Source organism: Calypte anna, chromosome 21, assembly GCF_003957555.1.
Source record: "Calypte anna isolate BGI_N300 chromosome 21, bCalAnn1_v1.p, whole genome shotgun sequence".
Taxonomy (NCBI): Eukaryota; Metazoa; Chordata; class Aves; order Apodiformes; family Trochilidae; genus Calypte; species Calypte anna.
In genome coordinates this window covers 3007062-3030792 of record NC_044266.1, presented here as the reverse complement: position 1 = coordinate 3030792, position 23731 = coordinate 3007062, and the positions used below count along the sequence as shown (strand labels likewise).

The following is a 23731-nucleotide window of genomic DNA, read 5'->3' as shown; positions in this document are numbered from 1 at the left end:
GAGGCAGACAGTCTGTTGAAGCTTGGAGGATGTTTTGTGTGGATAAAACCCTTTCCTAAAACTACTAGAGGACTATGTAAATTTAAGCTAGTTTCCAAAATATGAAGACCTAGTATTCCTTACACAGGGAAATGGGGGGGACCAGCAGTAAAATGCCTGGTGTTCATTCTGTGGATCCTGACACCATTTTTCCTTCTAGAACTGAGTATTTGAAAATAGCTACATCTTCCATTTTATGTTAATATAAATAACAAATTCATGCAGCAAACCTTCACTGTCATATCCATCAGCAATATGCAGCCACAGACATGCAGACTTCCTGTCCCACTAGATGGCACCTCTGGAACGTATTGTGTCTTTATCTAAATTGCACAGGCTCCTACCAACAGGATTTCAAATGTAGGAGTGGAGATACTCTCAAACTCCACAGTCTTTAAGCTGGGCACTCCAATAAGGTATGCATAAGAAGCACTTAGAGAGGCAATGATGCCCTTAAGAACTCTGTGCTGCTGTATTATAATGATTTTAAAATATGCCAGCTCCATGTGAAAGTACTTCATAGACAGGTGAACAGAAACCAAAAACAAACAGTACCAAGAAGGTAAAGAAACACAAAATGAAGCATTATCCAAAAATAAAAAGTAACAATACACAGATATTCTACAAAAAGACTTATTACGATTCAATTATTTACAAAATGTTTCCCTTAACTCATCCAAAACACTGGTTTTGTTCAAACACCTATAGATCACTAGAGTATGTTAATGATGTATTCTGAAACAGAAGACTAAATATATCTGCCTCATACGTATAAAAAATATTTATAATTATTTGAAGTGCTAATGGGAATATGTATTAATTCTATCACTTGTACACGCAGCCAAATTTTCTTCCATCTCAGGAACATCCTGTTGTCCTCCCTTTTTGAGATTCCTGCACTCAGAGTCAATCTGTTAGCTGTGTATGAAGCTGTTATTAGTGACTGTCACGCAGCAAAAATTTCCTGATTCAACTCCCATTTTTCTGTCCTCTTCCAAAAAAATGTAACTTCTTACTCATTCACCTACACCTTGTACTGCTGAGCAAACAAGAACTGGAAGTGAATCCCCAGTTGGCCTCAGGCTCAGATAGATTTCAGCTGTTTTGTTCTCTGTGTGGAGTGACACCTCGAGGGAAAGGGAAAAGAAAGAGGGGGAGATGAGTATCTTTCACAAAATTATAAATTTGTGGTATAATGAAGGAACAAAGTGAAAAAAAATTGTGTCTTCACACAATACAAGAAAAAAAAATCCCTCAGGTTGGCTTGGAAAGATCTGAGGGCCGGTGTTCAGGGGGGGCTTAGCACTTTCCTTTTCCCTCGGTGTTCTATTATAATAATTAGACAAAACACTGTTTCACCCATTGGGCGCTGAAAAGCGGGCTAACACCTTAGGGGAGCGGAAGATCCCCGCAGCCTCAGCCCAGCCTGGCTCCCGATGTCCGTACCTGAGGAGCAGCTCCCGCCTCCGGACAAGCGGCGACGCCTCTGCCGCTTGGCAGCGCTTTGCTTCCCGCCCTTCTCCTCGCCCCTCGCCCGCCTTCCCCGGGTCCCCTCACAGCTCTGCCTCCTCTCTCCCGTCTCCCCTCAGGGTTCTGCCTCGGTTCTCTCGTCTCTCCTCAGGGTTCTGCCTCCCCGATGCCCCTCACAGTTCTGCCTCCTCTCTCCTGGGTGCCCCTCACAGCTCTGCTTCCTTTCTCCCGTCTCCCCTCAGGGTTCTGCCTCCTCTCTCCAGGATGCCCCTCACAGCTCTGTCTCCCCTCTTTTGGGTGCCCCTCAGGTTCTGCCATCTCTGTCCCGGGTACCCCTCACACCTCTGCCTCCTTTCTCCTCGGTGCCCCTCAAGTTCTTCCTCCTCTCTCCCGTCTCCCCTCACACCTCTGCCTCCTCTCTCCCCGGTGCCCCTCACAGCTCTACCTCCTCTCTCCCGTCTCCCCTCAGGGTTCTGCCTCCTCTCTCCCCGGTGCCCCTCAGGACTCTGCCTCCTCTCTCCCTCCTCCTCTCTCCGCCCTCACCCTGTTGCCATGGCTCGTACTCAGCCGCCCCTCCCGCTCCGCCACGACGCGCTCAGCCGCCGCCGCCGCCGGGTCCCCCCTCCCGCCTCCGCCTCCGCCCCCGCCCCTCTTCCCGCGCTGCCATTGGTCGGTGGCGCGCGGGGCCCGGCATGCCCGGCTGCCTCCGCTGCACCGGGCGGGCTCACGTGATCCCGCCCCAAGATGGCCGCCGCCGCCCTCTTGTTTTGATGAATAATCTCTGCGCGGGGCAGGGGCCGCGGTGCGGGCGGGGGCCGAGGCTGAGGGGTGCGGGGGAGAGCGGGGCAGCTGCGGGGCGGCTCCTCTTCGGGGCGCGGCGGGACGCGCGGTTGCGGCTGAAGCCGAGGCTGAGGAGGCTGAGGCGCGGGTGGGCGGCGGGGAGCGGGTCGGGGGCGGCGGCGGCAGCAGCGGGGCCGGGCGAGGCGAGGCCGCCCCGGAGATGCCCTTGTGAGGCGGCCCGGGGGGCAGAGGCGACAGGAGAGCGCTTCCTCGGAGCTGCCCCTCGGCGGGGCAGAGGAACGCGCCCTCCCTCCGTTCACCATTAAGAGGAAGGCGATGGAGGAGCTGAGCGCGGATGAGGTGAGGCGGCGGGGCCGGGGCCTGAGGGGGCGAGCGGGGCCCCGCGGGGTGAGGGCTCCGGGCTCCTCCTGGGCCCCATTGCTGACCCCAGGGTGGGCAGGAATGTGTCAGTGAGGCGGGCTGCCTACCCCTGCTGCCTTCCCTTGGTGTCTGTGCTCCGTGTTGTTCGTTTTCCTCCCTTTTCTGTGCTGTCCCTGACCCCCGGCTGGTCGATGGGGCTGAATTGCTTCTGTCCTGGTTAATTGTTTATTCTCGGCTTCCATCTGCCAGGTAGGCTTTGTCTGGAGGATATCTCCTTTCTGTCTGCACTACTCGGTGTTTTCTATGTTCTCTGTGTGTGATTTTAGGAAAAAAACCAAACCAAGCTTACTTTTTGACCCAGTAAAGCACTTAAAATCTTGCTGAGAAGCAAGGTGAGTGTGTGGTTTTCAATTTAACACTGTTACTCTTTGAAACAGGCTTGCCAGTTTTCTGATAGACTTTTTTGTTGTTCAAGACTGAAGAGTCATAGGTGCTATGTTGTGATTGACTAACAGCTGACATGAAATAATGTGAACGGTTTCTGTCTTCTTGGATCTGAAGGGTAATGTTTTTCTTTTAAAATATAAACTGACATCTTATCTTTTGTTCATCTGTTGGAGGACTCTGATAAATTCTGTTGTGGTACTGATCAGGAGATAGAGAGTTTCCCAGTGTGGTGCTCAAATCATACAACCTAAAATCTTCCATCATTTCTTGAAAATAATTTAATGTTCAAGTGTAATGTGTGCATATAAAGTGTGTTGCATTGGGCCAGCTGCAGCACAGGTTCCTTGCTTTACTTGTACTCCAGGGGGGATCAAAAGAAGTTATTTTTGATCTGTACCATATCTTATGGCAGGTTTGTAGAGCAGTGTGGCTGCTGGTGTCACTCGTGTCTGTGTTCCCAAAAGTGAAGAATTTTTGATTCTGTTGTACATCACAACGTGGCCATCTTCCTATATTGCAGCATGAGCTAGGAGGAAATACATTAAGCTGTTTGCTTGATGTTGGTCCTCATGCTCTGTGGAAGTATTGAGAAAAGGAGCAAAATTCCCATGCTGGGGATTTTGGACCAGGATGATAGCTCTGTAATTTCTACTGTGAAGAGAGATCCCTGATTCTGTAGGTGTATTTCATGAGTGCTTTGTTTACATGCAATTCTTCTGGTCGTTAAACTGCATTTATGAGGTGTTTTATGATTAATTTCAGAATTATTTAACCTATGTAAGCTTGTTTGTGTCATTGCTTCAGCAAATTACAACGTCATCAAAACTACTGCATTGTGGAACTGAGACTGCAGAAAATGAGTTCTCCAGCAGGGATTCATCTACCTTTTCTGGCAAAATGTTTGTCTCATGTGACTCAAGTTTTTCTGTGTCTTTGTAGGCTCAGCTAGGACCAAAGCTGACTGACTGGTCTTTTAGGTGGTTGCTTGAGACAAACTTCATCTTCTGTCATTTGGAGAGAGCCATTTTTTGTGATAATGGACCCCTCACTGAAAAGTCTCACCCAAGGCTGTTTTCATACTCCTCCAAGTCTCTGCTTTCTTGTTTCTTAGCACAGTGGACCTGAATCAGACGTGGACTATATTGAAAAAGAACCTTCCAAAACACATTACATGTCACTTCTGATTCAGACTTCTTATCTGGCAGTGAATGAAGGGGAAAAAACACTGAACTTGATGTTAATTTCAGGCCTTTTGCAGATCAGATTATGTTCTTACAGCACATAATTCTCATATGGTTCTTATAGCACCATAATTAAGCATAATATTAACAGATTGAAACTTAAAATAATAGAGACAGGTACAACTGATAGTGACTTTGGAATGTTATAATTTTAGCTTAAAGAAGGTGTTTTCCCCTGCTACCAATGGTGTCTCTTGCTGGAATTTTCTCAGTGTTAAAGCACAAGAAGTTGTCATTCAGTACAGACCATAATAAAATCTTTGGGAGGGGAGAAAAGAAACTTCCTTTTGAGTGTAGGAATTTTAGCAGGAGTGATAGATAGCACAAGATGAGAATATGGACTGCATAGAAAAAGGAGACTCAAGCCAAATGAGATAAAGTAGGGGGAAAAAACCACATCTGCATGATTTTGAGTAGTGTTTTCTAAGCATAGGACATGACTAGTGTCACCAGCAAATGAAGTGCTTCTTAAACCAACTTAACATGCTGCAATGAATACAAGAAAAACAAAGCTTTGCATTCACATTGCCCTTTATAGTACAGATCTGGAACTCTATGGTTATGGTAAAAAAAAATCCTCAAGACTCATTAAGCAGCTGCCACTAAAGCAGACACAGTTTTTTTGGTTTGTTTTTTTTATCCAAGTGTGAGGCTGAGGGACCAGACTTTGTGGTTATATTATTATTGGTCTGCTGCATAATAATCAAATTATCACTTAACTGTCTTTAGCAGGGTGTTATTTATACATTGTTGTAGTGTGTCCAGCTAACAACTTTAAGAAGTCCAGTAAGATCAAAAACATATTTCTGAAAGCTACAGTTCAAAACCATAGTCCAGATGTGTCCAGCAAAAGCTGTACTGCTCAAAAGGCAATGTGCTTTTTTTCTAGTCAATCAGTTAGGTTTTGTTTTTTTGTCTTTTTTTTTGTTGTTGTTAACATTTTAAACTGTGCATTTAGGGAGTTGTTCTCTGTGGGGACCCTGGGCATTGTTAGTTCCATAGCTTATGTAATAATTAGTAGCAAATAACTTGTCACTGTTAGGTAATAAAATTATACATAACAGCCTTGCCATATGTTGCTGTAGCAAATACATATTGCTGCAGTCAAGTACTTCTGAGGTACTCTACATTTTCCTAAGAAAATGTTTTTAAAAACCCACCTCTGTGGGGTTTTTTTCCGTTAACTGGGGCAGTCATTCAGCCTGAAATGAGAACAGGTCACTTTGAACTCCCACAATTCTGACATATTGTGTTACCTGGAGGCAACAGGTTGGGGGCTCATTTGTGCCCAGTGTTGTGCAAACAAACTCTGTCTTCCTGCTGTGCCCTGAGCAGAAAGCCTTTTACTTCCCTCTCCTGATGCTCTTCAGTCCTAAGGCACAAGGGAATTAACTGGCTAAAATGTATGCACCAGTTTTATTCTGTATTCTCCAGCTTCTCTTTCAGCCTCTCCCTTTCCTTTTATAGCATAATATAAAAATGCTATTTAAAATCTTTTAAAAGATTTTATTTACTTTTTAAAATCTTTTTACTTAAAGCTTTCTAATCTTCAGGAAAAAAGAATCAGATTTCTATGATGACTTTATGTAAACCTGGAGGAATTATGACAACTTGGAGTATCCAAGAACCAAATCGTCCTTTAACGATCACTAAATGTACCCTCAATTCTGAAAGCTTTCTCTTTCAGTGGAAAAAATATTCAGAGCTTATTTATATTTTAATGTTAATTTCTTCAGCAGTAATGTAAGTATAACCTATCATCCTTAAAGAGGCAGGGAAAAAAATCTTGTGTTGGTTTTAATTGCAGTATCTTCTGTAAAAACAGCTCAGTGTCTTTGCATTTTTTTTTTTAAGAGAAAAAAAGAGGAATTTATTTTGTAGCTGCCTTCCATGTTCATGTGTTGACACCTATCATGGTGAGGGATGTAGTTCCAGACACTGTTTTCTCACAGTTTTTGAAGTCTGATTTAACTTGACCTGTTCTTCCTCTTGTTGGGGTAGGTTTCACAGAGCATTAAATGACTCCAGTGATGTTACCCAGACATTGACTTGACATGAATCTTTTTTTTCACTCCCTCACTTGCTTGGCAGTTCTTTAGGATTATGAGCAGTAACAAAACCTCAAACATTGCATTCAGTGCACTAAAGAGAGGGAATAACAGGAATTGCTTAGTTTTACAGGGAGTGAACACTCATATTTATGAGACTTTTGTTTTGTGCTGGGCCTATTTTGAGTTGAAGCTTTAGGATCAGGTCCTCTGAAGCAGCCTGTGACAAGCAATTTCTCTACTGTTTTTCATTTATCAGTTGTATAAGTTTTATCTTGTCTGTGTATTTCTGATGTGTAACATTAGTGTTATGTAGTTACATAGTAATTTTGATTAATAGATTTATCACAGTATTCTGAAGTTGGATTTTAAAGGCAGATGCTTCTCTGTCTTACTAGTCAGGTGCAAAAACTGTTTTTTAAATTCTATGTGATAGAATGGCTCTAGGTGAAGAGGTGATCTTATTTACTGCCTTCCCAAGATATTTCTGTCCATTTCTGGTGTTGCAGATCTGTTTCAGAGCATCTTGGACAGGGGTGGTCTTCAACAACTTTCAGCTGGATCATCTTTAGCACAAGTGTTTGGTTTTTTTTATTGGCATCATGGGGTGTGAAATTAAGGCAAAGGTCTTGTTCATATTGTCCCTTTTATCAGCTTAATGCAGTTTGTTTCATCAAATGCCAAAATAAATGGGGAGGAGTGTTGTAGGTTTTGAAATTGCTGAGCAGCCAATGTTAAACTTGTCTTATGCAACCCTTTGAGGGACAGCCAGTGTTCTCCAGTGGTAAATCCACTGAAAAACCTAAACATGGGGAAACAGGAAAGAGACTCAGCTCCCTCTTGCAGGTTCCCAACTAAAACTTCTTCTGTATTTGCTGTGGGGCTGGGAAGGGGGGTGGCTGTATCTCTGTGCATGCAGATTTGTTGATTTCCTGGTGTTTGGCTTTTCCTTGGCTGCAGATTCGTCGAAGGCGCCTTGCTCGGCTGGCAGGGGGACCCTCTTCCCAGCCTACTACCCCCCTCACCTCACCCCAGAGAGAGACCCCTCCAGGACCACCAGTAGTAGCACCTGCCCCAGGGCCATCCCATAGTCTTGGCCTCAATGTCCACAGCATGACCCCAGCTACCTCTCCAATTGGTGCATCAGGTAAGCTGGACTGTTAGTGACCCAAATTATTACTGGGTGTCTCCTGAAAGTGATTATGCAGCTCCTTACCTTTACAGCTCCTGGATCACTGCTACTGCTTTACATTTACTGGCTAATAATCTACTACTAGTGTTAGTTCTGCTGTCACTAAAAGTCATTTTTGAAAGAAACATTCTGAAATGGTGACTGAAGGTACTAATTGTTTTCCTTTTCCAAATAATAAATTAATAGATCCAGTTGCTCTCCAGGTGTCAGTGAACTAATGGAAGTTGAAATATGGGTTAACAAAGTATAAAGTTTGTGCTGCTGTTTAATATTACAGCAAAGAATCTGTCTGTCAAGGAGACAGGAAGAAACTCTCCAAGTCTTGCAACACAGTTTTTATTGATTGGTTTCTAGGTACATTTTAGCAATCAGTCCCAAGTTCATTTTTGCTCTTTAATTACTAGCCTTTGGCACAATTAAAAATAGTAAACTGTGACTGTGCATTGTCAGTGTAGGAATAAGGTTTTTTCCCTCTCTTTTACATTACTTTGCCAGTTTCTCTATTTTCTAGACTGAACACAAGTGGGATATTTGCAAATATATTTATTTGAGAAGATGTGAATAATGCCCAAATCAGACAAATGCAGGAAGCAGAGAAGTTGGAGAGTTGCTTTGTAGAGAAGTGAAGACAATATTCCTATTCATAATACCACTTTTGACCTAGAAAAAATATATTTTGATTTCAACTTGGATATCTTGGAAATCAAAACAAATTGGCATGCTTTCCAGTGTTGTGATTTTTATCTGAAAATTGAAATTGTTTTTCATGTTTTTGTTAAGATAAGTTAAGAGCTTCACAAAAACAATCTCAAACCAAATGTCAAGATTTGTTGTAAACAGATTTTCAGTATTATAGAATCATTTAATTGGAAAAGATCCTTAAAACCATCAAGTCCAACCACTTGATGTCCTTGCATTCAGGTGCCCAAAACTGCACACAGTGCTTGATGTGATAGAAATAATGTTTTTTTCTTGATAAGCATGCAGGATTCTAGTTACCTATTTGCTTTCTGTAAATTTGTGGTTTTCCCTTTGGTGAGTACAGTGATTTACAAGCTTAAACCTTGTAATTTAATTACAGTGCTGTTCTGAAATACATAAAGTGACTCCTTCCTGCTTATTTAGTTGCCTTGTATCCAAAGCAGGACAGAGAAAAGCTATCAAAAGCATTTTCTGAGAAAAGCTCCTTGCAGGTGGAATTTAACACTCTGTATTGTCCTCATGATTGTAGGCAGCAACCTAGAAGTAAAGGTGACTTTGCTTTTTATTCAGAGCAGTGCAGAGGTGACTTACTGTGTTCACTCAGCCTGTGGTTCCATTTAACCCATCTGAGGTTTAGGTCCTGATCCATCTTACTGCACAGCTGGATAAATGATAAAGCCCACAGAGCTGGAGGTGTGGAAGTGTGTGCCTGAAGATAGAAATGTTGCTGTGTTGGTAGTCAGGTTTGTCATGGTTTGAAGTGGTCAGATAGCTCTGAGCTGAGCAACTTAAATGAATGACTGATAATACCCAGCTACAGCCCTGAAGTTTGACTAATTAAAGCATAAAAACTTTGAACAAAACTGAATAAAATGTATATTTAGCAAGTATTTTGTGCTGTGTGCAAGATACATATGCATTCTACATTGTTTTGCTATCCTATAGAGTGCTTTTACATGTCTTCAGTTATAGAACATGAGTGTTTGGACAATCTGCTTGTAAAAGTCCTTTCTGAATACCAATATAAATAAATTTTAACTCACACACCTTTTACACTTTCTATTTGAATATCTGAGTGTTTTCTGGATACTGTCTCATTTCCAGCATAATATAAGGGGTTAAATATAAACTGGTTTTATACCAAGGGAAGTAAAACATGAGTTTCAAAGCAGCAGAATGAAAATCCTTTTCCTGCCTCCCATGCTGAGTATCTAGTTTTTCTTCAGAAAACTCTCTTCTAAATGAGATTTTTATGCCTTCTGTCATTTTGTTCCTGTAAAGAAGGGTGCTCAAAACCAAACAGCTTGTGTCAAAGAGCATAATCCTGATTTGTTCTCTTTTACTGCCCTCACTGTTAACTTCAGAGTGTGTTGCTGTCATAAACATGGGACATGCTTGCATTTTCTTAAACACAGACAGTGCTGGAATTTAAAAACAGGTTGTCAGTCTGGTTTTACACTTGTCACCTGAAACCCAGTACTGCTTGGGGAATGTATTGTGAACTGCAGGCTAAAGAACCCAAAGGAATGAAATTTAGTGCTGCTTTCTTTTTAAACTGACAGATGAATAATACTTTTTTTCTTATTCCTTCAAGGATTCTATTCAGTGACATGTAAATACCTGATAGTGATGAAACTAGAGTTGCAGCTTTCAATTAATGCTACTTTATTATAAATCATGACTTCAAACAGCCCAGATTTTAGGATTAGATTAAGAGCCTATTGTTTGCAGAACTCATCCAGGTTCCATTGTGATTGAATACAAGGCTGCTCTGGTTTATTTGGAATTACACATATCTAACACTTCTCTGAAGAAGTCTTCATTGCAAAGTGAGTCCATGTGCTCATCTCCTGATGAACCAGCCAGTGCTCCATTTTGCTCTTCATTTCCTGGTGTTGCACTTAAGTGTTGTGCTGGTGGGACATTTTGGATTCTTATTTTATTCCTGTGGTGAAGGAAAAGTATAATAAGATAATTTGCTAGTGATTTGTGGGAGGTTTGTGGGAAGGTTATCAGAACTCAGGTTAGTTTTGAGCTGTATCTTCACCCAGCTTAACTCCATTGTAATTACCCAGTCTGAAGTCCTGTTTGATAGAACTGATTTTAGAGGGGTTTTGACAAAGTCTGAAGTTAGAGCATTCTTGTCTGAGACCAGTGTACAAGTGTTTTTTGGTTGTTTGTTGTTTTTGTTTTGTTTGTTTTAATGGGAGTTAATCTCTGAGCTCTTAATGGCTGCAGATTCAGTCCTGGTTTGTGCTGTCAAGGTAAGCATTCCTACACTGCTCCTCTGAACATTATTAACATTTCTTTCCTAATGCATTACTAAGAATGCTTAAGAGCTGGGTTGAAAAACCAGGGTTTCATCTCCTTTTCTACCCAAGTAATTGTGCAGTGCCTTCTCATCTCTGCAGTAGTAATCTTGGTGGTGCCTTTTCTCTAGGAGTAGCCCACCGAAGCCAGAGCAGCGAAGGAGTGAGTTCCCTCAGCAGTTCTCCATCCAACAGCCTTGAAACACAATCTCAGTCTCTCTCTCGGTCTCAGAGCATGGATATTGATAGTGTCTCCTGTGAGAAAAGGTAAAAAAAAAATGGAGCTTGTGTAAGCAGGCAAATACTGTGCAATGCTACTCATTAAAACCACTTAGGCAGGAAAATATTCTGCTATTTCTCACTTCCAGCTGTGTTAATGCACTAGAGTTTAATGCTTTAAAGTGACAAACTGTTTAGACCACTGTAATGCTTTTTTCTACTCTGGTTTTAATGGGAATTCCTGACCTGAAGTGATAAGAGACAAAGCATTATCTTAGACATTAAGTGATGAGCATGTCTGGTGGGGATAATTCAGCTGCTCTACTTAAAAAAGAAAAGGTTATGAGATGTGCTAGCTGTGTAGTTTTTATCACTTGCTGAAGAAATTTAATATTGTGTTTCTTGAATTCAGGAGAAATGTAACATTAGGAGCATTTATTACCTAGTGATTTTAATTGCTGTTTGTGCATATAGCTGTTCCTGTTGCTTTGGTTTTTCTCTCTTGCTTTGGTTTTTCTCTCTTGCTTTGGTTTTTCTCTCTTGCTTTGGTTTTTCTCTCTTGCTTTGGTTTTTCTCTCTTGCTTTGGTTTTTCTCTCTTGCTTTGGTTTTTCTCTCTTGCTTTGGTTTTTCTCTGCTGCTTCTACTTCAGGTGACACTCCTTCAGCCAGCATCTTTTGGAGGACTTGGTGCAGCTCCAAGTTAATAGACTTCTCTTCTTTCCACTTGCAGTATGTCCCAGGTAGATGTGGATTCAGGAATTGAAAACATGGAGGTAGATGAGAATGATCGCAGGGAGAAAAGGAGTCTGTCTGATAAGGTTGGTCTGCTCTGTGTTGGCTGTTCTCTCCCAGACAACATAAATATGTTATTTTTTCACTGGGGTTCAAAATTTCATGGGTGAACCTGTTCAGATTTTGCAGTTGGAGTTAAAAGTGCTGTGGGTTTTGATTTTGCTTATATTGTGTTTTTCCCCTCACTGACATAGCCTTAAATAGCTGCAGCTTTGCAATCCATAATTTTAGGGCTTGTCTTGCATCATTGGATTCTCTCTCAAAAGGGACAACATTGTTTTTTGGAGAAATTTCTTTACCAAAACTGTCTCTAGTAGGTGTTCTAAATAATGAAATAGAAACAGAAACAAAGGATTTAGGATGGAGTAGTGGTGCAGAGTTTACTTTGCAATGAGTTCAGTTATCCCTCAATTTTGAAAACATGCATTCAAGAGAACCAGCCCTCAGATGTCACCTGTGAACAGTGTATTCATTTCATTTTCTCATTAAAATTCGTGGGAAGGAAAAAAAAAGTCTAACTTCTCATAATCAAAGCTGCATTTCAGTTGTCTCAGGTTGGTTTATGAATATTTGAAATTTCTGTAGCATTTAGAGGTCTACTAACAATGTACTGCTTCAAATGTTATGTGTGCTGAAGTAATGCTATGCAATAAGGTTTTCTTCTTATTGATACAAGAAAATAAATAAGAATATTTAGCTAGTGGTAGAGCCCTTTAAAGTAGAAAAAAAATTAAAGTACAAAGCTAATTCAATTCTAAAGTTGTCTTCTTTGTAATTTGGTTTTAAGGCCTGTGTGAAATAAAACCATAAAGAAATGAAATATCAGTGTGGCAAAGTTTCTACAGTTCTTGCAGTGCTTGTTAGGTGTCTTTGTGTGTTCCTGCACTGTCAGTAATAAGGTCAGCTGGTAAAAGCCTGGCTTAAAGCCATGTAGCAATAACCCTGCTGCAGAACCCTTTCCTGTCAATTCCTAGCTGCAAATCAGGCAGTGGGACAGCTTGCATTATACTGCTGGGAAATAAATAGCTTGGAATCAAGGACAATCTTGAAGGGGAGAGCAGTGGAAAATAATATAAAGCTTTGCAAAATTTGGTTCAATTCCTCTTACTCATTTGGAGATAGCAAAATGTTAAATGGATGGGAGACAGCATAGGCCTCATTTATGGGAAAAAGTTTTCTTGCCTGGTTATCTGCCTTGAAGTCATGTCAGTAATAAAGCCTGTTCAGCAGATATAGACAGGAGAAGTACTTGAAAACTACATTACTCAAAGTTATTAAGTCAATATGAATGTGCAGAAATACATGATTTATTAAGTGGTGAAATTCCCTTCTTAGTATAATGTTTTCCAATGTGTTTTGGAATTTGCTTCTTGATGGATTTGTGTATTTCTGCTACAACTCTTCTGCATCTCTTTTGTGTTCCTTCAGCTTTTTTCCCAAAGAAATGATGACAAACAAACCTGTATTCCTTCATCAGTGTACAGAACCTGCCATTTGTGCCTACTCTGAAGCCATTTAAAGATCTGCACTGGGCTGTGACTTGACTAATACAATTGCAAATAAGTTGATGTTTTGGTTTGTTGTTTTTTCTTTACCTCCCTAACCAAGGAACCACTGTCTGGGTCTGAAGTATCTGAGGAGCAAGCTTTACAGCTGGTCTGTAAGATCTTCAGAGTCTCTTGGAAGGACCGAGATAGAGATGTTATCTTCCTGAATTCACTCTCTGCCCAGTTTAAGCAGAACCCAAAGGAAGGTTGGTATCTGAACTCCTACTGGTTAGGGATTGCTTCAACTGAGTGGGATGTTCCCTGCTCTTCTTTTTGGCATTTTCTCTTTGCTGCAATGCTGAAGCCACCTGTTTGTGGTCTTTGCTCAGTTTCAACATGTGCTATTAGCAGGTGTAGCAGGAAATGGAATCCTCAAAAAGGAATATGGGACCAATTGGTTACAGCTCCTGTTTTAGTTGTTGTGCTCTTGTTGGTTGCATTTTCTGTTGTCAAACCAGTGTGCTGATATTTCAGTGTTGCTGGAATATTTTTTTCAGAAGCCTTTTACTGATTTGGGTTGTCTTGCATCATAATAGGCATTTGGCAGTTAATTTGATAACCTAAAAATTGCTGATGATTATTCCTGTTTTATATAACAAATCATATTTGATATGACAGCTATAACATATGACCAAAGTCAACATTATTTTATGTGTGGGCACATGGGGGGATGGTGTGTGTGCATGTTTTTTCCTTTCTTTATGACACAACTTGCCCAACTCACCAGCAGTGTGGGAAAATGTGAGAGGCATGGGCAAGGCAACTTTAATAATCAACAATAACACCATTAGGTCATCTGTGATCTTTTGTACTTCTCAGAAAATGCTATTTCTATGTAATTCCAGGACGTGGTGGTAGAGCCACCACTTAATAGAAACAGAGTGACAGTTAGAAATGAAAATATCAGTGTTGGTTTTGCCAAAAGCAGTACTTGATTCACAGAAGTGAATTACTGTCCTTCTTAGTTGAGATCTCAGATGTTTCCAGCTCTGACTAATGGGTAGATGAAGACAGTAGGTGATATTAACTCTCTTTTATTCCTAACAGTGTTTTCAGATTTTAAGGACTTGATTGGGCAGATTTTGATGGAAGTGCTGATGATGTCAACCCAGTCAAGAGATGAAAACCCCTTTGCTAGCCTCACAGCTACTTCACAACCAATTGTTGCAGCTGCCAGATCTCCTGACAGAAGCCTGATCCTAAACATGGGCTCCAACCCAGGAAGCAGCCCTATGTTCTGTAATGTGGGCTCCTTTGGTTCCAGTTCATTATCCAGGTGACTTCTGATTATAACTGAATACTGATTTCTTTTGAATATTGATTGGTAGACTGAGAGAGAAGGGTATAGAAATGTCCCAAGAAAAATAAATAGAATGGAGTTTTAAACTTTTTTTCATGTGAAGATCCCTCCATTTCATAATTTTTTCATTACATTGCCATGACTAGAGGTGTATTTGATAGGTTAAAGCCATGTAGCTGGTTCCTTCTGAGAAGTGTCTTTAACTTGCCTCAGTGAAGGCTGTGACTCTTAAGTTAATAATGTGTGGCCATAGTTTTATTCAACATGAGTAAAAAGGATAATGTGTGTGATCTGCAGAATTATTGCTGAAGAGTCATCAGAAGGGCAAGAGCTTCTCTTGCTCATTTTATCTTTTCCACCCTTTTTCTGCATATCCTAAATCATTGCTCTTTTTTTTTTTTTTTTTTTTTTTTTTCCCCCATAACTGGTTTAGTCTCTATGGGACTAGTCCAGCTCCTACTACCAATTTCACAAGCTATGTACCAATGACTGGTTCATCTCTTACCCCACCAGCCAGCTCAGTTGCCACTCCATCTGTGCCTTCCCTTACTGTCAGCTCTCACCTCTCAGCAACAAACCCTTCCTGGACACAGCCTTCCTCTCCGAGGTACCACCCATACACAGTTGCCCACTCTGGAGGCTTTTCAGCTTCTTCCATCCCACGTTCCTTGAATATTTCCATCCCATCTAGTTCACCAAGTCCTCCAGCTGTGGCTGCTAGCCCTCCAGCCATGCCACTCATCCCATCCAGACCCAGACCCACAGCAATGGGTCCACCTTTGTTTACTGCTTCACCCAGTCCCTTGCGCAGGCGTTCTGCTTTACTGAACAGGATTCCTTCTAGGTATTTCACAAGAACCAGTGTGTGTTTCGTGTGTGCTGTGCAGGGTGTGGCATAATCATGCAATTTGGAAGCCCTTACGTTGGTGCTGAGCTAACCCTACTTACCCCGAGTTGATTTCCGTGTGTTGGTTTGTGCTAATCCATTGACTTCCTAACGAGCCAGCTTTGCCAAAATGTTAAACATGATCTTGGGAGCTCTGGAGTGTGCAGTAATTACTTTCAAGGTAGCAATATTGTTTAAATTTCCTCTTCTCTCATTCATTCTGGTTAAACTATCAGCTTTTTCAGTTGCTGCTGCTGGATAGTAAAACAGAGACCTCCTGCTCTGAAGCCATTTTTTTCACTAGGGTTTGTTGGAAGTTGTTACTTGCTGGACAGTTTAGATTTGCTTCCCTAGTGCCTAGATTTAAATTGCAGATTAGCCTATTTCAGTATGCCAGGCCAAGTACTACTGCAGCTTCTCTTTGGCTGCTCCTGGACTCACCAGTCCCTGCAGGAGGGAAAAATGAGGAAGCAAAGTTTTGAGACCACTGCTTTGAGGTTCATAACTTAGGATTGTAACACATACTATTCAGTGGTACCTAAACCTTCCTGCTTCAGCCATAATGTTAGGTCTCAAAAATTCCTGTGAAATTTTTGGTTTGTGAATGTGTGGTGTTTTGGTAGTGAGTAACTTGTAGCAGTGTAACAGAGCACGTTAGTGTAGCCTGGGCTTTACTAACATGGAGTTACACATTGTCTGCATGTTTAGAGAAAATGATTTTTGGCAGACTTGCAAAGAAAAGCTGCCATTTCCCTGTTGGCTTAAAAAATCTGATGGACTTTTTCATTTCTGTTGTGGTAGTATATACGAGAACCCTTTCTCCCTCCTCCTTCTTGCCGTTTCTGATGTGTCTGAGGACAGTAGTGATGAAGAAAATGAAGATGATGATTTTTCTTGTGTCCAGTTTGGGTCCAGGTATTGCAGAAAGAGAATGTAACCTGCATGCTTGGTTGCTTAGGAACTAACAGTTTGTGTAGTGTCAAGTGTTCTGTAGAATAACTTGGGAAATGACTAAAGCCAAGGAGGTGACTTGGATGGATTTTTAAGATGGCATATGAACATGTCTAATGAGTGCTGGTTAGTCAGCTCTTTTGGGGAGAGATGACTAAGATAAAGTAAATGTTAATCATCCTGCCTTTTTGGTGTAATGAGGATGGTTTCTGAAATGATGCTGGAGTTGAACTTCTCATTGGCTTTATGAGTAGAAGGATTATTATTCAACCATGGCTGTAATTTTAAAACCAGTGTGTTTCCTGTCAAAAACTGGACGATTAGGACAGAGGTTTACATGTAGAAAAAGGTAGTGGGGGAAAAAAAAAAAGTCAGCTGATGCAAACTGTGTGACTTTGAAGATTCATTGCTCCTTGACAGCTGAGGATCTCTCCTTGAGCCTGTAAAGAAAATAAACCTTTGAAGTGGCAAGGAGTAGAGGCTGATGCAGTTGGAGCATCCAAGAATGGAGGAGGAAGAGCAGAATGTTTTGCTATAAACCAGAGACTTACAAATTGTCTAGCAAAGCCTTGTCATTTTTGTGACATTAAGATACATGTAAACAAAATAAGAATTGATATTAGTTCTGTTTGGAGACTAGCCAGGTAGCTCTGCAGAAACCCTGCAGAAATGTAAACGTGGGGTAGGATCTTTTCTAGGTTTATGTTCTGTTGCAGAGTAATGCAAAGAGTCTTGGCTCATAAAGAAGTGTTTGCCTATTAGGAGTGAGGTTTTGGTGTGAAAAATGAGCAGCCCTCCTACAAAACTGTTTGTCATATCCAAGTGATTTGTGTTCTTTATGAGTCTGGTGAAAATGAGTAATTTCATTCTATTCTCATAAAACTTAGCACTCATCAGCTGTATCACATGTACCAAAATTCCCAAAGAAATGCTCCCTTCTTTTATATCAACCCAAACTGGAGAAAAGAAGAAATGTTTTATATGAAGTATTTTAAGATGACTTTTTTGAGAAGTGACACTTCTGTTATCTTGCTGGTATCCTGAATACCATCTGTTAGCATTTGGACCCCTAATTATTAGTGATACCAATTCTGAGATACCTTGTGTCTGACCAGGTAGCCTAACAGCCAGTTCCAGTTCACAGATGTGTGAGGGAAACAAGGTGAGAGTTTTAAAGACTTCATGTGTCCTCAGCAACTGGGAGGAGAGAGTTCCTCCAGGACTTTCCAGGCCCCTTGGAAATAGTTCACTTACAACAGAAGTAAACCAGAAGTAAAATGGGGGAAATCTAATTGCTTGAGCCTTCTAAAACTAAGCTAGGTCAAGACTTCAGGAATTATCTTGTGATGTCAGAGGATCCCCAAAAAGACTTGGGATGAGGTGGTTTTCCACCTCCCCCCCCTGTTCTGTCTGATTGTTCCTGTGGTGTGTTAGGACACTGCTGCTGAAGTCAGCCTGTGAGTAGAGGACCTGCCAAGAGCATCTCCTCCATTCCAGTCTTCATTTCAGGATGTGTTTTGTGGCTGTGGAATTTAGGATTATCTTTTTCCCCACTGTTTTTTTTAATTCTTACCCTGCTGGCGATTTAATGCAAACGTTGGATTGGGTTGTAAAGCCTTTGGTAAGGACTTTGGAAGTTGCTGTGCTGCTTCTGGAGTCTGCAAATAATGTCCTGGCATTCTGCAGACAGTGGGATGTAAGTTAAATTAGAAACAGTGACTGTGCAATGATCCAGCAACTTGAATTCTGAAAACACCAAGGATGTATGAGCTTTGTATTAGAATAATTTCAGTTACTGCTGCAGTGAAATCATTAGCAGAATTACTGACTACAGAAGTAGTGTTTCTTTTATAGAAACTGAGGTTCTTAAAAAGGTAATTTTTAAGCTGAGTGAGAAGTCAAGGAGTTTAAAAGAGACTCTAATAGAAAACGTGTGTGTGATTTCACAGTTGCTGAGTACTATTTTAATAGAGCTGTGTTTTACATGGAATAGTTTTAATTGAATGCTGAAAAATAAAAAGAGGTTTCTGCTATTAGAAGTTATGTTTCATAACATGCTGAGCTACCAGATGGTGAGCAGTAATAACCTTTCCCTGATTTATTGGTTGGATTGTAGAGCTTGCACAATAGGCTTGTACAGCTCAGTTATTAAAATGTAAATGATTTTAGAGTTTAAAGGAAATCCCAGTTTTGACACAGTTTGTAGTTTTAAACATGTTTTTTAAAAGCTGCATTTAAGGAATCAAACACTCTTATTATCTGGGACTTCTAAATTGGTCCTCATTTAAATGCACCCTGACTGTACATAAACATTTCTGTAAGGAACAGCAGCAGGCCATCCATCCATCTCATTGGTTTTTTTTTTAAATTCCATTTACATAAAGTAACTATATCTTCTCTTAATTCCCTTCTGCAAAAATGAAGATTTTGCTTTCAAGTAGCTTTTTCAAGCTGTTATGTAGAGAGGAATTCTTGTGAGATAACAAGTCTGAGACTGAGAGTTGTAGAGTATATTCTCACTTTTATTTCATTTTTCTCTCATCTTGAGCATGGTTTTGGTTTTTTGGATTTAGTTTTTGTATTTACAATGTCAGTGTTTTCTTTTCCCCTCCTGGAGTTGCACTATATGATGACATGGCATATGTTCCTGTAAGGGAGTTGAAATTAACTGATCTGAAATGAAATTATCTGTAATGTGGAAATTTTAAAAGGAGTCATTACCTCCTCTTTTGCCTATTCTCCTTCCTTAGAATATATAAAGTGATTTTCTGTACCTCTGTCTATCAGCTGATGTCTGGAGGATCTTAACCTTCCACAGGGTGGCCAACATTAATGGAAATGGTGACATTTCTGACATTTTGAGTGCTCCATGCAGACACTGTGCAGAGCTTGCACCGTGGCATGGAAGTGCTGTGGTGTCCTAAGCATCCAGATGGTTTGGGTGTCAGATACAACTCAAAGGCATTTTTGGTGTTACCATATCAAGGTTTATTGATCCCCATTAAAGTCGTGCACCTTACTGCTGTCTTTCAGATACTCAGTTAGTAAGATAGGGGATTCTGAACCTTCAGGCACAGCTGAACCTTCAGAGCAGGACAAGCTGTAAACTGGAGAGCTCTTCAGAGATCACAGAAATTAAATCTTGAGCTGTGTGTGTGGTTGGATGGAGTCTTCAGAAAACTGACACAAGTCAGGAGCTCATGAATTATGAATTAAAAAATTGTTCCTAATGCTTTGTTTCTTCTTTTTTGTGTGTTAAAGTATGGGAGGCTCTGGCAGCTCAAGTGTTTCCGATTCCTGCAGTGACCACTTCACCATTGAAAGCTGTAAGGAGACAGAGATGCTGAACTACCTCATTGAGTGTTTTGACAGAGTTGGAATAGAGGAGAGAAAAGCACCAAAGGTATATTTCAGATGAGTGAAGGTGTATCAGGGATGTCACAGACACTCCTCACTGTTTGGGGGGGATGCTGGTGACAATTGATAGCTCTGTCTTGATGGCTTTGTAGAAATAGACTTAAAGAATTTATAAGGCCCCTTTGACTTTAATCATATTTGAATCATGGGTGTCTTTTACATCTCTAAAATAAGAGCTCTGTTAGAAACTGTCCTCCCCCTTTGGATCTACTGTTTTGTGAGACCAGCTCTATATTCTACTTCCAGCTTTTGCTTCTGGGGAAAAAGCACTAACACTTCTTGTATATAATCTGAAAGGTTTTTGGCTCGAATAGTGCTCATCTTAGCTTGCATGTTATATTCATACTGCATGGATAAATACATTTGTCATCTTTCCTGACTTTTCTGTTACTGAATGCTTTCAGTTTGTATTAAAATAAAGTTCTTTTTATCAGATGTGTAGCCAGCCAACAGTTAGCCAGTTACTGAGCAACATCAGATCACAGTGCATTTCACATGCTGCTTTGGTGCTACAGGGATCCTTAACACAACCAAGGTAAATACAGCTGATGTGAGTCAAAATTAGAGTGTTCTGGGATTTTTTACTATTTTTTTTTTATTTCTGAGACTTGGTTAAGAAAACTAAGGTCAGTTGTTGGAGCAGGACACATTTCTGTGCCAGAGGAATAGTTTATTGCTTTACCATTGGAAGTTGTTGCTCCCACTGCTGGTGGAAGGCAGTTCAAGTGTTCTTTAATTGTGTTTGGGTAAAGTCACCCAGGTTGATTTGAACAGTTTAAATGGGGATTCTGAGTTAATTGAGCTGTTTTCTGCCTTACCTCCTGCATAAGCTGTTTTACTTGCAGATTGTTGGGGCACTAGTCCTGTAGAAGTGAGTAACAAGTAGAGCTGCATCTGAGTAAGTGTTGTATTAAAATGTGTAGCAAAAACTGCTCAAGTGGCATAGTACCTGTGTACTTCAGAGAGCTGACCCCAACAGGTTTGGTAGTATAAATCTGTGTGTAGGCATTTCTACACTAAATCAGGGCTCAGAGATTTCAAATACAGTTGTGCCAACAGCAGTTGTTTGATTTGCAGCCTCTTTAGTTGGAACAGCAAGAAGGTTTTTAAAACAGGATGTGACTTTTTAGTAAAATCTGCATAATTTTGTGTTTGGGTTTCCAAACAATATTTCTGTAATCTTTAAAGCTGCACCAATTATCCACTGTTCTTTGAGATTGCCCTTGTCTTTACATGAGGCATTATTGACATTAGGGCAAGTTTTATAAATGTAATACAGAATAAAAAGCTAATTTTTGCAGAAGTCCTATGGAGCAGGTGTAATGACTGCATTCATTCAGAAAAGACTGATATTACATTCCCATCTTGATCTGGAAAAACAAACATAAAAACATGTTGTTCCCTCCCTAGTTGAGTTTAACAAAAGGTCTTTTCATTAGAAAGGAGTAGAAGGGAGAACCAATTACTACACAGAAGCTGTTATTTTCCAGCCTCATTAAACTAAAGTGTGATGTTGGCAGCAGCATCTGTTTCAGAAAAGCCTTTCCACAAGTAACTGGAGAAGACAAGGTTAGTTACTTCTCAATGGATTAAGTGTGTCTACAGGTTGATAATCTGCTTTCTGGCACATCTTTAGGTGCAATTACTCTGTCATTTTTGCAAATATCACTGCAAATAATCAGTAGTCTGGGAATTACTATATTTTTTTTTTTTTAATAACAATAAAGGTCATTGCAGCAGCAGTCTTTGCTGGTACCATATATGCTGTGTAGGAATCTCCCATTTGGCTTCATCCAAGAATTGGTGAGAACAACTTATCAGGATGAAGAGGTGTTCAAACAGGTAAGGCATAGGTAAAGAATTAAATCATTATATAATGTTACTATTTGGAACATCTAAGAGTGGATTTCCAGAGGTTTATTCTATGGTTCTGCATCTCTCAGTTCTGTGCCTGTTCTTTCAGGGGCTAGCAACCTGTTAATTGTGTTTGGTTTTAATTCATTTATTGTTATGTGAAAAAGACTGACTTTTCATTGTTTGCTGATAAGGAATTTGTTGATTTGTTGATAAGGAGTAATGGTGAAGTGAAATAATTAGAATATGCAGACATGTATTACAGGATTAATCTTGGGTTTTCATCCTTGTATGCTTCTGTACAAAATGTCTTAAAAACATATGTGTAAGACAGCAATCTTCTGCAATTGAACTGAGAAACGTTTATTGTGTTTTTCTGTCATCATCTTTGTCCTTCTGATAGTTTGCATCTAAGATGCTGAGAGTATTTTACATATTCTAGTCCATTAATCTTTATTTTTTACAGAGGAGATGAGTGGGACACATTAGAATGTTTATTCTGTGTGTCAGAGCAGCTCAGTGAGATGACAAAAAAAAAAAAAGGAACTGGTGAGCCTAGTAATTAAGACACAAAACTTGCAAACTTCTTCTAGCACATGGAATGTTAAAGCAGATCTCTAAGGTTGTTATTGTCTCTCTTAGCACTCTGGCAGTATCATGTGCCTGAACTGTAAAGGGGCTTTCAGAATGTCATTTGATTCTTCCAGTTTTGAAAAAAATGGCACTAGGTAATTTTTCTGTGCAAGTACCTTTTAATCAGTTATACCTCTGGACAACTTAGTAGCTGTTCATGCTGTTGGAAGTAAATTTACAGCTTCCAGAAAGTGGTTATGGGAAGTGTTAAAGGTCACCTCCCCTGGGGAAGAGAACTATTCCTTTAGCTGGAGCAGACAACTGTCTCTTGTAGTCCTTTTCTGTAACAGGATTTTCTGGTCTCTTCATAGGGCCAGCACTATTTACTTAAATTTGAAATTCAGTGGGACCTCTTGTTGCTATTATTGCAAAATTCCTTAAAGAGTTTATTTTATGAGGGTATAGTTGTCTGAGCTGTGTGATTGGGACTTCCTAATTAGGTGTAATTACTTTTGGTTAATAAGTTCCTGTCATGTCATTTCCTCTTTCATAACAATCCTTGACTGCTGCTTATTGGCTTTACTCTTACCACAGTTAAAACTTCCCAGCACAAAACCAGTAACTTGCTTCCAGGACATGCCAGCTCAAGCTATGCTATTACCCCAAATGTACAATGAAATAATACTAATAATAAATGAATTATTACCTATTGGCAGGGTGCTGGCATCTGTCAGCTTCATCTTGTTGGCTTTGGGTCCCAATCTAATGGACACATCTGTGGGGCTGTTTGCTTTGCAAAAGTAAATGTTATGGAAACAGGTTAGGAAAAAAACAGATACATGGAAAGAAGTTTTTATGGGTAAGTTGTTATGCCTGGGCATCAAGTTAATACCTCACTTATGCTGTATCAATCAAGATGGGTTTTAGCTTGGAATAATCTCTTAAGCACTCAGACTCATCTGGTAAAGGTTTAAAGAAAGGATCTTAGATTTTCTTTTGTGTAACTTGCAGTATTTGAAGTTTGAACAGGGATTTCATGCTGTGTACAGCAACAGTCTCATTGTCTGCTTCCTGTTCCCATATAAAGAATCTGCCTCTGTTTTTACAGATCTTTATTCCCATCCTACAAGGCCTGGCTGTAGCTTCCAAAGAGTGCTCCCTTGATAGTGACAATTTTAAATACCCCCTTATGGTAAGGATTGTGCATTTCTAGAATCAGCTTCTTTACTGGTAACTGGTGCAGATTCTATACAAGATCATGTACTTCCTCTTGATTGATTTCTTTGGTTAGTGGTTTAATCTTAAACTCTGTGTTGGAAGCTTAATGTGGTGTGAGATGTGTAAGAGACCATTAAAAATCTAGTAGAATCTGAGGCCAAGAATATCTTCAGCTTAATGTACAGCATCTCCATAATGGGCTACAAATGTTAATATGTATTGCATTACATAAAATTAATCAAATGTATGGATTTAATCATGCACACTAGTTGTAATACTCTGGATGGTTTTAAAATCCTACCAAGCTCCTCCCAGTTTATATCTGGGAAATAAGGCCCAGTATCCATAGCAATGTTTGTTAGACT

The 23731-nt window shown here is 40.3% G+C and overlaps 1 protein-coding gene across 2 annotated transcripts in view; it reads left to right on the top strand.

The window, feature by feature from the left end:
• Nucleotides 1-2459: 2459 nt before the first annotated feature.
• The window catches only part of UBE4B (ubiquitination factor E4B), a 36568-nt gene continuing 15296 nt past the window's right edge, over nucleotides 2460-23731 (top strand). The window contains exons 1-11 of one of the 2 annotated variants that reach the window (XM_030463623.1): nucleotides 2474-2649; nucleotides 7367-7553; nucleotides 10741-10876; nucleotides 11559-11646; nucleotides 13229-13373; nucleotides 14215-14443; nucleotides 14901-15311; nucleotides 19566-19707; nucleotides 20156-20256; nucleotides 21449-21563; nucleotides 23257-23340. In XM_030463623.1, coding sequence (XP_030319483.1) covers nucleotides 2626-2649; nucleotides 7367-7553; nucleotides 10741-10876; nucleotides 11559-11646; nucleotides 13229-13373; nucleotides 14215-14443; nucleotides 14901-15311; nucleotides 19566-19707; nucleotides 20156-20256; nucleotides 21449-21563; nucleotides 23257-23340 — 1662 coding nt within the window. In that variant the 5' untranslated portion in view covers nucleotides 2474-2625. Of the gene's footprint in view, nucleotides 2650-7366; nucleotides 7554-10740; nucleotides 10877-11558; nucleotides 11647-13228; nucleotides 13374-14214; nucleotides 14444-14900; nucleotides 15312-19565; nucleotides 19708-20155; nucleotides 20257-21448; nucleotides 21564-23256; nucleotides 23341-23731 lie in introns of both variants that reach the window. The other variant, XM_030463622.1, reaches the window with a different exon arrangement.